At 37.7% G+C, this 16,180-nt stretch overlaps 1 protein-coding gene across 2 annotated transcripts in view; it reads left to right on the top strand.

Annotated features, from left to right (window-relative positions):
• OSBPL10 (oxysterol binding protein like 10) overlaps positions 1–16,180 on the top strand; it is a 112,941-nt gene that overhangs the window by 65,763 nt on the left and 30,998 nt on the right. The window contains exon 6 of one of the 2 annotated variants that reach the window (XM_032107518.1): positions 7,526–7,668. In XM_032107518.1, coding sequence (XP_031963409.1) covers positions 7,526–7,668 — 143 coding nt within the window. Of the gene's footprint in view, positions 1–7,522; positions 7,669–16,180 lie in introns of both variants that reach the window. The other variant, XM_032107510.1, reaches the window with a different exon arrangement.

Consider the following 16,180-nt stretch of genomic DNA (forward strand, 5'->3'; position numbering starts at 1 on the left):
GGGAAGCAAGAAAATCATATGAAAGTGGTTCTTGGGAAAAACAGTATTAAAGCTTTTGACACCTGTCCTGTGGTACATGCTGGCTTTCCCACATCCAGATTCTGATTGGTTTCATAAAGGAACATGATTTTTAAAAAATTCCTGTTTTCTTGTAGAAAATGCAAAACCCCCTTGAACTTATTTAAGTAGTAATGTTAAAGTGCACTGAATTAAATTATTTGATATAACTTTATTTCAGATAGAATGGTTTGAAACAGAGATGAAAAGCATCCTTCAAAGAAAAGTTACTTTCTAGTTTCAAGGTCCCTGAAGGTTGTTTTTCATCTCAATGTGATCTAAGTGAGCTGTCAAGAGATAGATGACTTGAGGTGTACATGTCCTTGAATCTGTGTCCACATAATCCTGTGTTAAATCAGTGTCTGTGTTTTGACTTGATAATGGTTTTTGAGAATCTGTGGACAAGAAGAGAGAAAAGCAAGCAAAACATTAGTAATCGCTTAAAAGGAATCGCCATTTTTTTTTAAAAAAAAGTCATGACTATGAAAAACTGAATAATAAAATCTAGTAAGTGTTTTTGTTTGTTCTTTGTAAGACTGTAAACTTGCACGAGAATCCTTTCAGGGATCAAAATTCTGTAGCACTGGTTCACACCAGCATCTTTGGTGTAACTGTGAGAACGTGAATGCAAGCAGTTAATTCTTCAGTGTGTGCGTGGGCTTATTCTTTGGTATGGAAGTAAAGAAAAAAAAGAACTAAGGAAGCTAAAAGCTGCTGAAATATTTAGTCTCTTCTCCCTGACTGAAAGTCTGTGAAATAATTTTTTTTTTCGCTAGGCCTTATTATGCAATACAGTTGCCTGAAAGAACCTGGCCTACAAGTCTTGATTACTGATTTTCCTACGCACTTAATCTTTTCCAGGCGTACTTTGATAGACTTAACGTTTCTGCTGAGTCGGTAGAGTTTCAGAGTCATCAAAGCTGCATAAGCTCATACCTATTCAGAGTAAAGCCTTTAAGTAATCCACTAGCAAACTCTCATTCTGAGAGATGATCTCCTTCATTTTGATTGTGTTCTCCAGGTGAATTATTTAGATTTTATACACAGCAGGTACAACAGAAGATGACCTTTACTGTCACTGTCAGGTGAAAATGCCTCTTGTTAGTTTAGAAGCCATGTGCTCCTGTGATAGGAATTCTCAAACACCTTTCTCGTGAGATGTCATGGCCCTGTGCAATTTCTTGCCAGGTGCTTCAATCCCAGTGCTGTCTCATTACCTGCTGTGTGTGTAAAGGTGCTAGTGGGCAGCGTGGGGCAGAATGCATAGACAGAGACAAGATAGGAATTTGATAATTTATTTTCTTGCTTCTAGCCTACATTTCATGAAAGCAATCCAGGCAACATAGTCTTCCTTGTGTGGAGTGTGAGAAATTATCAATTGCTTAGCTTGGGTGACTTGAACCTACCCTTGAGTTTGCTTTCCTTCAGCATCCAAGCCTCTCACTATTATGCCATAAAGAGAGAGGACTGCCTTAAAAGTAGATAGATATCTACTTAATATGCTTTCTCTGTATCTTTCCTTGTGTCCTTGTGTCTTTATACCCAATTGTGCAAGTTTTGCTGACCTCCCTGTGCTCTGGAGGCCTTGCAGTCTTACTGCCTCTAAAGCAAGGACTTAAAAGTAGCTGAGAGTTTCTGACCTAGTACTTATGGAATGCTCTCATGAAGATTATAATTAAATAGTAGCTATTTTAAACTGATTTACTGACATTTATTGTTTTTGAACAAGAAAAAAAGTGTCTTCTTTCTTTCGATGTAAATATTTTTGTTGCTTTGTTTTCCAGTAATTAGAGTAGAAAGCAAGCAGCTTGGCATTCACTCTAGTGGAATCTTGTCCAGATTCTACAATTATGTAGGTCATGACTTAAAATATTTTTATGGCATGCTTTCTAATAGAATAGTTTAAGGATGACATGATTTCTCCATTTCATGTTTCTCACAAATTGTCAGTCTTAGACCTCAAGCCTACAAACAGACATGAAGATTAAACTGAAGTCTTCAATCTTGCCTTGGAGGCTAGTCAATACATTCTTTATTTCCACTCTGAAGATTCATGGAAGGGTTTGTGTGATTGTCTTTTTTGGAGGTACATCGACAAGAACAGTCAGTGAAGCAAAATCCTGTCTGTGTTTCTACTTTTGAGTCAAAATAATGTCAAATAATGTCAAAAATAATTTCTAGCTGTCATTATTAAAGGTATGTGCATTAATCATTGGCTAAATTCTTTGTAATATTTTTTCTTTCATTGAAAAATATGCTGGAGAAGGGTATTATTAGCTGAAAGTGTTGGTTACGTATAGTGTGAGTTGAGGATGAGGGATTGCATCTCTACAAGCTTCTTTGGGTTTGGGAATTACGTTTTTTTTTGGTAGGATGGAGGAGAATGTCGAGGCCTTTCTTTTTGGCTAGCAATGTCACCACTTAGGTATATCTGAAGTATTTGCTGATCAGCATTAAGTGCCTTCTGACAAGCTTGAGTTCATTTGGCATGCAGAAAGGGGCAGGTACCTTTGAAAATAAAAATGTGGAGAAGAAACTTTCATCTTTATTTCTAACTTTAGAAGTTCTAGTGTTATTTTTTTCCAACTCTGAAGCCTTTGGCAGAAGGATATCTCCAGAGCCTGTTGACTGCAATTGTTAACATTCTTCGCTCCCAGACTGAGAACAGAGCAAACTCGAATGTTTGTTTTAATGTAGCTCTACCAGCGTATGTTGTGTTTTAAGTCTGGTTTTTTTTTTAATTTTAGTGTTTTGGCAGAGAGAATCCTCTCTTGTAGTAGCAGCCTGCACAGATCAATCCGTTCTTTTAATCTGTGTTTCACATTAGCCATTCATTTACTGAATAAAGCATCTTCCTCATAGGAATTCCTTCCTATATTTTTCTGTCTCTGCCTTGTCCGCTTTTGCAAAGTGTAAAACGTTTCATTTTTCAAGATTTTTTAAAAACAAAAGCCAAACTCATCCTTACTATGGATTTTCTGAAGTTCACTTCAATGTGCAAAAGCTGCTGATTTTGGCTCCCATGGAAGTAAACGGATCGGGGATGATTCTGGAGTTGGGGAAGGGATATAGTTGAGCTTTTATTCTCTATTGCCGCCGTTTTGGAGAAAATAAATGAACAGGAAAGGCAAAATCTAGATGCTTTCAATTTGTTGACAAATGACAGCTAGGAATTCTCTTGCAGCTGAGATGACAAAAGAGAAAAATGAGCAGATAAGTAAGTCCTTATTTGTGCTTAAATGCATGTTGGCAGGGAAAGGTGAGGAAAGAATACAGGGGAGTACATATTCTTTGTTACTGGTGTACTTTACTACATTGGCTTGGTCAGTCAGTTCTCCCTTAATTGTACCCTCACCAGTCTTGCTTCTGTCAAGAATAACCAGAGCAATTTGCTGTTCTGTCTAAAGGCTGATACATTATTCCTTACATGCTCTTCTTTGATTGGAGGATAACATTATTTTCTAGTCCCCACACAACATTAGCAAAGACAGTCTCATGTGAAAGGCAGAGATGCAGCTGCCATTTGCTGTTTCTGTTTCAGTGTGCTGCAGGGATTCAGCAGAGAGACAAAACTGTCGCATCCATCCCTGGCAGGGGAAGGAATCCGGATCTAATATTGGTTTCTCCTCAAGGCCTACCATTGCATTGTTAAGGGGATATTTGTTAGAATATACTGAAAATATGTCATAAGAGTGTTATCAATAGGTGTTAGTTTATGACTGTGCCAGGGAAAAAAATGTAGGTAGCTTGTTTTTTGTAGTCTCCTAACCAAGACCAGACGACTTAAAATTAGGAAGGCATTTCTTACAGAATTGAGATAGGTGAAATAATAAGCATATTTCATGCACCAATTATCATGAAAAAGTGAGTTTGAAGGTACATCAGGTACCCAGAAAATCAAAACCAGCAAAAGAAAATTATCAGCATTGCTTAACTGAAAAATCTCCTGGTAAACCTTCTCTTTGGAGAGAACCCCCCCCCCCCCCCCCCCTCCCCGCGCTGTGTGCACCTGTAGAAGGGAAAGACATTTCTCCTGAGGGCGTTTGTGTGGGATACAGCCTTTTGTGCCCTCTGAAATAGTGTTTGTGAACTGTAACACTGCTGTAGGGAAAGGATAAGTAGGTTGTCTGGATGCTGTACTTTGCTTAGGTGCAGGTGTTCTCATGTGCCTTGGTGTACTTGCTGGCTGTGTGTTCATCACAGTGGAAACTGGTGTTGATAGGAAGGGGGAAAGAAGCTAATTTTTGGGTATTTTCTATTAGAACTCTTGTTATGTATATACATATGCTCTGAACTTTCAGAGGAATCAGACTTGGGTTTTCACTCGTGGAGCTACAGCACCAACACTGTGCAGGTGGAAGAGATCTGGCTGATTTTACTAGTTGTGTATTTGGTACGTTCTTTATAATTTTTGCATCATTTGCTACAGAAACAGATGTTTTGTGTTAATTAGCGTAGCGCTTTGCATAGTCTAAAAGTAGTAAAGTAGCTATGTAGCTGTGAATACTTTTGTATAATTTGTGACTGCCTTTCTGGAGAATTCCTTTAGAGCTCTGAAATGTATCAAAATAGATTAGAATTTACCTTTCTGCCAGCTGTCTTTGGCTATGACTGAGAACAGAGAAGAAAATCTGCCTTTGAAAAAACCCAAACCAATGAGAGCCATTTCTTCCTATTCTTACCCAACTCTGAAGATAAACTTTCTCATATTGTGTTTAGTTTTTATATATGTTTACTTAAATCTTTATAAGAACAGGGACTGAACGAGTGATAGAAATCTTTGAGTCCCATAAAATGGCAAAGATGGCAACTCCATTAGAGCGGATCAAATGATTTACAGATAGCAGCTCAGTCTGTGGAGAGTAAATTCCAGTAAACAACTGGATTAGATATGGCACAGATGACAGCTATACCTGTACTATTTTGTGGTAAAAATAATTTGTACTAGTGCAGATGAGAACATTTTGGGTGTACTGAAAAAATTGGAAAAAAAAATCATGAGAAACTGTAATGAAAAGTTTTAGAAAACTAATAATGTCAGCGAAGTAGGAGCCATATTGTTGTGGCCTTTCACTTTCTACATGGAGATTTTATTCTAGTCTTTGTTGTTTTTAAGATAATTTCTAATGAGTTCTCTCATCAGACATTGCTTTTGCCTGAAAAGCGAGCTGCTGTATTAGATATATGGCACATCACCCTTGGGATGATTCGAGAATGCTGACATCTCAGAGTCAGATTTGTAAAGATCATCACAGGTTCCCTGATGGCACTTTGAAACTAGGTGTGAATTTTTCTCAACTTGTTCAGGGAGATGACTTTTTATTTGTTTATATTTCTGTGCTTGTATGACTTAATATCTTTCCCTGCATATTTCTCTTCTGCAAAGCAGTCAAACTCCAGATGCACAGTTTAACAAAACAATTTTTCTCATATGCAGAAGTGTTGAGGAGATGCATGTGCTTTATTATAATTTGGACCTTAACTCTTGGCATCCTGTTGGTGTTGGCAAGGTCATAATGTGTTTTTAAGATCTGTTTAAAATTTTATTAAGCTGACAATATTTGTTGTTTTGTGAGGGTAGTATTGCCCTTAGTACAGGAGAGAAAACATGCTTGCCTAGTTCTAACAGTTTCTATTTCTCTAAGAGACTCTAAAATGTGCAGAGAAAGACAAAGGAAAAGCTCTTTTTACAATGTATTTGCACTGAAGAGGAAAACTAGTATAGTGTTTTTAAAAATATGTTTGTGATGATGAGGTAAATGTTCACACTTAAAAATTTCCCCTGAAGTGAGGTATTTCTTCACATGGGAGCTTTTTATTGTGCTTATTTACATAAACTAGATTTAAAAAAAAAAACCAAACCTGTTTACAGTGAAGGCCAAATAGATTGTTTGTGCAGAGAGAAAATGGATAGCCCAAGGAAATGATCGAATGACATATTTTTAAAGATTGGCATAAAGAGAAGTCAGTTCAATTTTTTTTTTTAGTGTCTCTGTAATAGGAAAATAGCAGCAATAATCCATTATTCAGCTTTTTTTGACAGGGAAAAACAGAAAAATAGATCGGGATCTGTTACTGCAAAATAATGACAAGTGAGAAGCATAATTTGACAGCAGAGCCACAGACATGTTCTTCCTTTGGCAAGGGGAATTTTGTGTAATTGTATGAAATAGACATTTTAAAAAAGGAAAAAAAGCTCAATTTTTTTTCCCCCATCGGTTACTCAGCTCTTTGAAAATAATTTTATGCTTGACTATTTACTTATGCTTTCCTCATGCTTTCTTCAGCAAAAGATGGCACCACAAAAACACCCTAAGCAAGGTAGATCTGAACTTCTGCCATGTCTCCATAACTTAGTGCCATTTTAGATGAGAGGAATGTTCTGTAACTGTTTCATCTCTAGAATTTGGTAAGAGTTCAGCTATGGGATTTGTGGCCCATTCTTTAATAATGGGAGCATTAATGTAGCACTACACAGCATAGCCTCTCCAGATCAAACCATTTACTTCACTTAGGAGGCAATCTCTGGTAACCCTGGTGATATGGAGAGGAGAAATTGCATGTTCTTTAATGTGCTTTGTGTTGCTCTGCGTCATCTTAAAAACTTGTCAGTGATGAGAGGAGATCCTCCCTGTGGCACTAATTGTATATTCATTTAGAAATCGTGGTAATGACTGAAGTGCTGTGATTTTCTTATCCATATCTCTACATTTTATAGCAGCGTGTAATTAATAGCTGAAAGTTTAAGTCCTGTGCTGAGGGCTGCTGATTTGACTGTTGAGACTATGTTTTAGAACAGTTAGGGAGGACCAAGTGTGCACTTGCCTCAGCTGATTATTCTTAAATACAGACTCACCCAGGAAATCAAGTGCCCCTGGAAATAAGGGTTTTTCTGATGCCAAATTCTGGTTGATTCATATTTAATGTGTATCTTTCTAATGAGATCTCTCTTAAACTGTGGTCTTGGGACCACTACAGCATTTTAGTACTTAATCTAGAAAAAACTTTTTGTAGTACAGACAGAGATAAAATTCAGCTGCTAGGCTTAAAACTTTGATTTCAGGCAGAAGAAATGGAGGGTTTACTTGGAAAACTTTATAACTATGAAAATACTGGGTAGGGAATACTCGTGTAATTTCTAAGGTATGCCAGATAGAATTATACATAAGGATTATACAGTCTGGTGGTAGAACTAACATTCATTGACTTAAAAAGACCACTGATAAGTTGGCCTATAAGACGCTTACTTTGGTTATTTAGGGTGTTTCTTGCTTCCAAAGTCAGGGATATAATTTGAGATACTGCTTAAGATAGTTCAGAAAGTACAAGATCATTTGTTACTCAAGTAAAGCTGTGCATGGAAGCAGAGAAGAGATACAACTAATTTAGATCAGTAGAATGATGAGGTGAATGGAAGAAATCTGTAATCTTTCTCTTGTAAGCTGATACCTATTTTCTGCTTCAGAAGGTATCCTGGGATGGCCTGGGCCCAAGTCACACTCCACAGAGCAACTGAGAAATGGTGCCCTCAGCTCCTTATCATCTGCTAGTGCCAACATTACATGGGCAATAGTTCCATCTGCAGCCCAGGATGCACAGCCAAACACTGAGGTAAGCATGCTTGGTGTCTGTAGGTTGTTGGTGAGATGCAAACCATGTGTGATGGTGGATGCTTTCACTGATTAATTATCGTATTTTGTCTTTATAGTATACTCTTTGTTTGAAGTTACTTGTGATAATGATAAGTTTCATGCAAAAGTGCACTCCAAAAACTTGAAAAATATGTTGATACTGTTCTGTGCTTTTGCTTCTCTGAGGTACTTGTGTCAGCCAACTTTGGCGAGTGTACAATTTCTTTCTAATCTTAAAAGCAATCAACAGACTGTCAATACACATTTCTATCTTCTGGTGCAAAAAAAACCCCCGTATTTATTTATTTTTCTTTCTGGTTTGAGATAGACAGGAGACTACTTGCTTCCTACTTGTTCTTCCATGTTGCTCTTTGCTCTTGAGCATCTCTTGAGCATAGCTGACTATTCTTTGAGTTGAAAAACTATGTTATTTCCTGATCCCTTTTCCTGTTAAGTGATAATGGGCAGAACTTGTCCACATCATCCTGCATCAACCAGCTGATTTGTGCTTTTGTGGCATTTACTTGGTAAAGGGCAGTTCTGAAGCATCCACTCTTTGAGGAGACGCACAGCTGCGTATCAGACATCTCATGCACTGAAAATCTCTCATCATGACAAACTTCTCCAGCTTCTACTGTCTGCTTCAGTAACCAGTGCTGCCCACCAGGAAAACACTTCACCCTGAGACCCTAGAGATTATAGGGCACCTGGAACACGTGAGACCTGGAGAACTGGGAAGAAGTTTTCAAAAGAGCTGAAGAAACGAGTGAATGCTCTGGGCAATTGGAATGGCTTAAATTAAATTACATTGCTTTTAATAAAATATGTAATGACCGGAGACGTCAATAAAGCTGTTTTTTCCAGTTCTTTTGTAGTATGTTGAATTGTACATAGTTCAAAACAAATCACAGATAAAGCAGATTTTTAATTTTTTCATGTGTTCCTTTGGTCTTCTGTCCTTAGAAAGGAATTTTGTATTCTGTTACTCCTGGTGTCCATTTACCAAAATGTTTAAATTTACTGTAATTACTTTTTATTAGGAAGTCATGGAATTCCTTTTTTCGGATAAGCCAAGTGTACTTCTTACAGTGTGTTTTTAAGACAAGAGGCTATTTAAGAGTATTTTGGGAGTTACTATGTACTGAACCACTGAAATCTGTTTCATTAGAGTTTTTTAGTTTTTTGGGGGGATTTTTATTCTCGATTATCCACTAAAGCCAAATGGGATGTGCAAGCATGAACTTTGCAGCAAGAACATAAAGAGTAGCAGCTGATTTTACTCACATTAACGTATCATTTTGCAGTTGAGTTGAGCCATTAATGACATGTTTTAAATGACAAATTTTTTTATGAGTCCAATCCCCTCCTGTTTGTTTGCTGATGAGAGACACTGAGTTGTGTGTGTGGCTTGAGGTACTGCTTTGCTTGTGGAACTCATGATTTATTGAGAAGGGAGTACCCTAGAAGGGATGGATATACGCAAGGAAGTGCAGCGCTGTTGATGGTACAGAATCCTCAGTGCTTTGTAGGCAGTCTTCCTGAAATCAGGAGCCTGCATCTGGGGGCCCTGGGGCATTAGCCACTAAAAAAGAAGAAAAAGAGGTTGGTGAAGAGAGGGAGTAAGATTTTTAAGTTACAAAGAGGTCAGCTCAAGGTGGTGTTTTTGATAGAAAAAGTAAATAGGAGTTTGTGGATTGGTGGAGCAACAAGAAGCAGCTGGAATCAGGCAGGTAATTTTTGTAATGTAGTAGTACATTTTAATGAGCAGAAAATTGGTTTTGCCCTGAGGAAGTGGCCTGAATCAGGATTCGTTCCTGGAAGCTGTTTACAAACCTGCATCTTCCCTTACACTGAGTCTGCGTGTGTGATGCTATCTGAGATTGATACTGTTGGCTCTGAATTTGAAGTGTTTCTTTAAATGTAGCTGATACATTTTTCAGTTTTGATCATTTTGATGAATTTTTTTCTGAGAAACTTAACAGTTACCCTGGTAAGAATGCTATCTGAGCTGGGTAGTCACCCAGGAGATGATGTCTGACACGCCCATAGTTATCAAAGATGTTTGATTTGACACAATTTAACAGTTCTGTGTGCAGGATGTAGTCATATTTTTAAATATATTGTGGCCTTGTGTGTCCAAGGCAAGAGCTTAGATCTGGCACTGAGTAAGCACTTTACTTTCAAAGGTATAAAAGCACTGACTGTGCTAATTACTTAGTATGTATAGTAACATATAAAGGCAAATGCAAATCATCACTTGTTTGTTAGTAACAGTGATGACATCAGCACTGAATGAGAAAATGCTTCTAGATGTCATTAGTTGACATTTTGTTGAAGCTGAATGCCCTGATTTCTTTTTTTATTTATCTGATAGCTTCTTTTAGAAGAAAGGAGGAATCCACAAGTGTCATTCAAATGAAGCTTATTTCTCTTAATGATTTTCTTTTTAAAAAACCCAACTAGGCACTAGATAATCTCCATTTCTTGAAGAAGCTGCTGGGGTATTAATGGGGCTCAACTTTCCAAATATACCTGCCAGAAGAAATAAGCCTTGCTTTTACAGAAGTTATGAGATGAGAGTGCTAATTCCTGTATCAGTACTATCAAAATTAATTCCAATCTCTTCTTTGACTGGGTCTAGATTTTTATTTAAAAGAAACTGTAATTTTATGGTATAACCTCTATGTCTTAGTGAGAAGCTATACCCCAAAGGAACGGGGGAGAGCTTTTTGGCTAACTCTCAGTGTAATATAGTAAATGTACTGACCAAACAAATTGTGAATTGACCTCTGGTCTGAAATAGAAAATGCCATTAACTGGCTAACCTTGAGGAGCAGCAGACTCACCTGCTTATATTGTAGAGTGTTATTTATAAGGAAAAGATAGTTTTAAGTATGTGGATCAGCAGTGATTTTAAGAAGAAAACAGATGTTATGTTGGGGCAGAGGTGGGTGTGGGTGACTGCTGAGGAATCTTTCCCATACAGCTGCCTGCCAGTGGCAGCAGTTTCCTGGCAACGTGACTGAGTGGCTGAGTGTGTTTGGTGATAACTGTGTGAGTGTGTTTGGTGATAACTGTGCTAATTCTCAGCACAACATTCAAACACTTCTCAGGTGTGCATTAAGCGGCATCATTAACAAACCAGTGACTGGTTTTTATATGTTTATGAAGAACTGTGGATCTTTATGAATCTCTGGAATAACAAGGTCCATCTAATGCAATTTTCTTTGAATACTTAAGCATTCTTGGGAGATGTAGAAAATTCTGGAGCTTAGTTTAGATGCCACATGTAACCATAGTAAAACTTTTCTTTTTGGTTTGTTGCACTGTCAGGGTTTCAGGAATGCAGTTTCTTCTCTGGTAGAAGCTAAACATTATTCAGCCAAATACAAATAGGTAACAGGCTGTTCTTATGTGGGGTCTGAAAGGGAAGGAATAATTTTCTTTGGATCTAATAGTTCAGTTAAGAATTATTTTAAAAATTGTTCTAATTTAAAAATTGTAGCTACATCTGCAGTATAGCCCTCTTCATGTGATTTTTATGCCTTAAAATGCCATGCCAGCTGATTCTTCCCATCCTGTGGATCTGGTCTCTGTGCAGTCTCCCTGCTTTCCTGTCCCTAGCTTTCCCTTGCCTGTGTGCATGAGCAGCTGTACGCATGCTCCAAATGGAAGTGTCTTTTTAATGGGATTGAAGTTTGAGCTCTGTAGGATTGAGCCTTTAGCTCTGATTATCTAACTGCTAAACCAGGTTTTAATTGTTATAGTGATTGCAAGGGCAGTCAAGTCCAGGTTATTAAAGATATTTTGGTCCCCTGGATGATCTGAACCTTGATGTTTTCAACTGTAAGAGGGAACTGTTCTATTTAGAGGAGGTACTGAATTGTTTAATATTATAAGTTTATGTATTTTTTTTTCATTTCTTCGGGTGATAGTTTCTTTCAAGCTGTAATTTGTTTTTTATCTGTACGTAAGTATATATCCTAATATGACTTTAGAATTTTAGACTTTAGAGCTATTACAGAATGTATTAGAGATGCTAATAAATAATTTAAAAATGCTCATGCAATTTTAGAAACTAAGCAGGATAAATGAAATTATTTCTACTTCAATGTTACCTCTATTTATCTGTGTCTTAGCAGTTGTGCCCAGGTCTGTGGATTGTTTCCTGGTATAATTTGTTTCTAGTGTTTCCTAATTCCTTTTTGTACTTGACAGACATGTGTATAATTGATGTTGGGAGATGAGCTTAGCCATGAACAGAGAGCTCTAGCCCCAAGTGCAGTAATGGAAGAACAACAGATCAGGATGGGCAAGTAATGTTTGCAGCATTACAGAGAGTCCCTTTTCACTGTTTAGTATAGACATTACAGGATTTCTCAATGTGCTCTGCTTTTTGTCCTCTGCACCATTAAGTACTTTTCAGGCTGAAGAGCACAGTGAATGGCCTGTAATGATTTAGCTAAATTAATCTCTAGGCAAAGATGGTACCAGTTAATCCGTTCACTATGCAGACCATCTAAAAAATGAAATCTGAGGTAATCAATTGAAGGTATATTTAAGGATAATGAAGGGAATGTATATTTAAGGATTAAATGTACAATTAGACTAAAAGTGGAATTAAATGACCCTAAGCCTGCTACAGCAGCACTGACAATGACTAAGATAATCTAGCTAATTTTGATTTGGTTTTTTTTGCTAGCTTTCTGGAATAGCTACTGTGTCAGCAAACAGTCCTCTAGTAAAACTGTTTATGCAAATAATTAATAAAAATTTTATCACCAATCAAACCCACTGCATATTATTGAATCAGTTCCACCTCCAAAATGCATGTGTTCCAGCTGCTGTCTATGTAATTGAGAGTAATATGCCATGTTAAAAAAAAAAAAAAAAAAAAGCTTCAATACCAAATCTGCTTCTAATTTGAATAAACACGAGGTTCTGATTCATGTGGAATTCCATAATTACTAGTGGAAGTCAGTGAAAACTAATCATTGGAATATAAAGAACTTGGGTTCCCTTGCCATAAGGCTTAGAAATTAACTCTAAGTGGATCGATGGCATACTCTATTCAGTATAAAACTTGTGTCCCTTGCTAAAGGATCTCTGAAGTCAACATTAATTTTATTTCAGGATTTCTGATTTGTTATGTGCCAGTTAATTTGATTTGTGCTGTCAGTTTTATTTCTTAGTATGTGTATATATGTGGGTTTGGCGATACTGCCCATTAGAAATCTTACCCATCTCATTAATTACTTACCTAGACCTTACTAAGTTGAGCTGAACTCTCCTCCAGGGAAAGTTTGTCTCAGGTTGGCATTGCTTTATCTTGCTTAGTGAAACAACATCCAGACTGGCTTCAGCTGTTCTGTCTGGTCTTGCTAGAAAAAAACCTGGGGTTTTCAGCTTGTGGTGATGAACTGTAGTGGTTCTTTATTTCAAAAGCCCAGAATGTGGAAACAAATCCCAGCTGTGATTTGTCTCAGAGGAGGAGTTGGAAGGAGCAGGTGAAAAAGGCAGAACTCTTCCACATTATAGAGAGTCTTCAGTCTGAGGTGGACCAAGCGATTGATTCATCAGACTGAACAATTCTTAAGAAGCTTTTCAAGCAGAGAGTTCCACTGGCCTCAAGAAGTTAGACATATAAAAGAAGACAATCTTCTAGGCCTAATTTGTTTCACATATTGAATGTTCTCCTGGTATGATTTATAATGATTTGGTTTTCTTTTGAAATACTTAAGGGTTTTTACTTGGGTTTTTTTGAGTTTTGTGTGTTTATCAGCAATGTGAATGTGTATAGTGGATGAGCAAAGAAATTGCAGGAAGAGTCGGGGTGGTTTAATAAATGTGTCATCCTGGGGCAAGACTGTTAATACTGCTTGTATTAACATGTCTTTACCATTTCTGTCCTCTTAGAAATATGCTGACATGTGATACTGCATACAAGAAATAGCACTGTGAGAACTGGATTTACATATAGATCGGTATTGCAAGACCAGATGATTGTAATGGTTAAATTTGTAGTTGTCCATCTTTTTGTGCCCTCTTTGCATATGTGAGTGGTGTATTATTGACTAATGTGGCAATATTTTTCTGCCATAAATTTGCTTAGCTAGCATACAAAGCGACATAAAAGAGAATTACAGCTGCTAAATGACTTCAGCTCTGTTAATTCCTAACTTTTCAGTTACTGGGCATTGCAGGCAGAATCATAATGGAATCACAGAGTACCCTGGCTTGAAAGGGACCTCCGGAGGTCCTGCAGCTCATCGCTGCGAAAGGAGCGCTAATCAGGTCAGCTTGTCCAGTCCAATCCTGGACACCTCCCACTGGAGGTCCCACAGCCTCTCTGCACACAATCTTGCCATTTCTCTAGGGCTTTTGTCAATGGGGGCAAAGGGTTGTTTGATGAGGGAAGGCATCATACTCAATGTGCTGTACTGTCTGGTGAGCAGCTAACAGGGACCTGTCTTCTGGAACCCTTACCAGAAGGTGTTTGTCCTCCCCCTCTTCATGGAAATATGAGGCCTGAAGAACCTCTTCTTCTTGTTTCTCCCCAAGGATCTCTAGAGAGGATGCCTTGTAATATTAGGGGGATGTCTAAAGTGTAGCTTTCTGCCAGCCTTTCCCCCCCGTGCTACTTCCCTGCACTGACCTGCAGCTCAGTGCAGTCTTTTGTCTTTAGCTCCCCAAAAGTTATCAACATGAGACTTTCAGACCCCTTGTAGTGTCTTGAAATGCTGCCTGGACAGTGACTGGAATCTGTCCTGCTGCACTCTGTGGTTTGTAAGCTTGTACACTTATTTTTGATAGTGTCAGATTGTTTGAAGCCATCTTGCTTCTAAAAAATGTAATTCACAGAATAAAACTGAATATGTTTCAGGAAATTGTTCTTCACTAGTGTCTGTATTTTGCATTAGGAATAGGTTTTGTTAAAATTGTTTATGATGTGTGATACTCTCTATCTTATGGTTGTGATTTATGCTAGCCTTCAAGTTTTTTTTTGCTTTAATTTAGGGCAAGTCCATGGGGCTTTTCTCCTTGCACATTTTGTTTTATAGTCTCATATAACTATTTCTTTCTGATGATACCAGTGATGAAATATATTTTTTTCCCAGTTCTTACTGAATTTATGCAATACTGCAAAGTCCTCCTGTATTTTAGGATTCGGTCCTCGGTAGTTCAGTAGCCCTCATTTCATGAAAAGTGCTCACAAGCATGTGTGGGCTGGTACTGATACTTAATCTTCCCCTGCGGAGTCTGTGCTTGGCAATTAGCTGCTTTTCAGCCTGTTTTCAGAACTGACTTCCTTAGGTTTATAAAGATCGATTTTTGCAAGAGGAATTGTCTTACGAAGAAAACGTGAACATGTGGGGAAAAAGTTGTCCAGGAAACATTATTTGGTGCATATATACAGGATTACAATGCTGTAGGTAATCCAGATGAGGATCTCTGTATAACAGGATGTTTAGTCACTGATTGGTTCTTTATTTTTAAACATAATCACTTTCAGAGTTAGCTTTGAATATTATTCTCTGAATGCTTGCACAGGCTATACTGCAAGGTAAACATAGATGCTCTTTGTTTCATGTTACATGCGTTTGTTCCTATTCTTTAAACAAGAAACCAGTCCTTTTTCTTCTGAAATCTCGTATTATCTGGTCCTCATCACTGCTACATTGTTCTGTTCAGCCCTAAATATAGTCAGAGGTCAGAATGAAACACATCTGCAGTGTAGGAAAAGGAAGCTTTTCTGAGCTTGTTCTTTATTGATGAAAAGACTTCTGTTCCCAGAGATACTCCTTCAAAACATTAACAAAAAGGCATTAGTAAAGCTCTCTAAATGGTGAGTATCTGGATAATGTGCTTGTCTCCAGATGCCTGACAGATTGTTTTTGTTGAGAAGGAAAAAGATTGCAGACCTATTTGTCACCTCAGGTAGAGGTTTTGTGATCATTTTTTTTGCTTGCATTGTCTGCATGTCAGCCTGTCTATGCAGTATTAGTATCAAGATGCATTTCTGCTTTGCTTGCTTGCTTTGCAGTGATGGGGTATCTCCTGAAGAAGGATAGGTATTTCTTGGTTCAGTAGATGTCTCTGCTATTACATGTTGTATCCAATTGATCTTGTGTGATAGACAGATTGCTTGCATTGCCACACTTTGATCCTTGCGCTTGTCCCTAGCTGGAGAGATTTTCTGAACATCAAGTGTGTTTAGCATATTCAATGAAAAACAACCCCAAGCAACAAACCACAAAACACATACAAATTATCCATACACACAAAAAAGAGATGTTTTAATCGTTGGTGGTCCAAGTTAGAAGAATTTTATTTTCTCTGGAGACCTGAATTGCGAAACACATACAACAAATTTGGCAAGAAATTAGTTTCTGGGCACTCTCTAGACATTCTTTCGTGATGTAAGCTTTTTCTACCAAATAATACCTGGTTTGACCTGTTAGTGCTGAATGATGTATCTGCAGTTACATAAA

This window comes from Corvus moneduloides, chromosome 1 (genome assembly GCF_009650955.1).
Source record: "Corvus moneduloides isolate bCorMon1 chromosome 1, bCorMon1.pri, whole genome shotgun sequence".
Taxonomy (NCBI): Eukaryota; Metazoa; Chordata; class Aves; order Passeriformes; family Corvidae; genus Corvus; species Corvus moneduloides.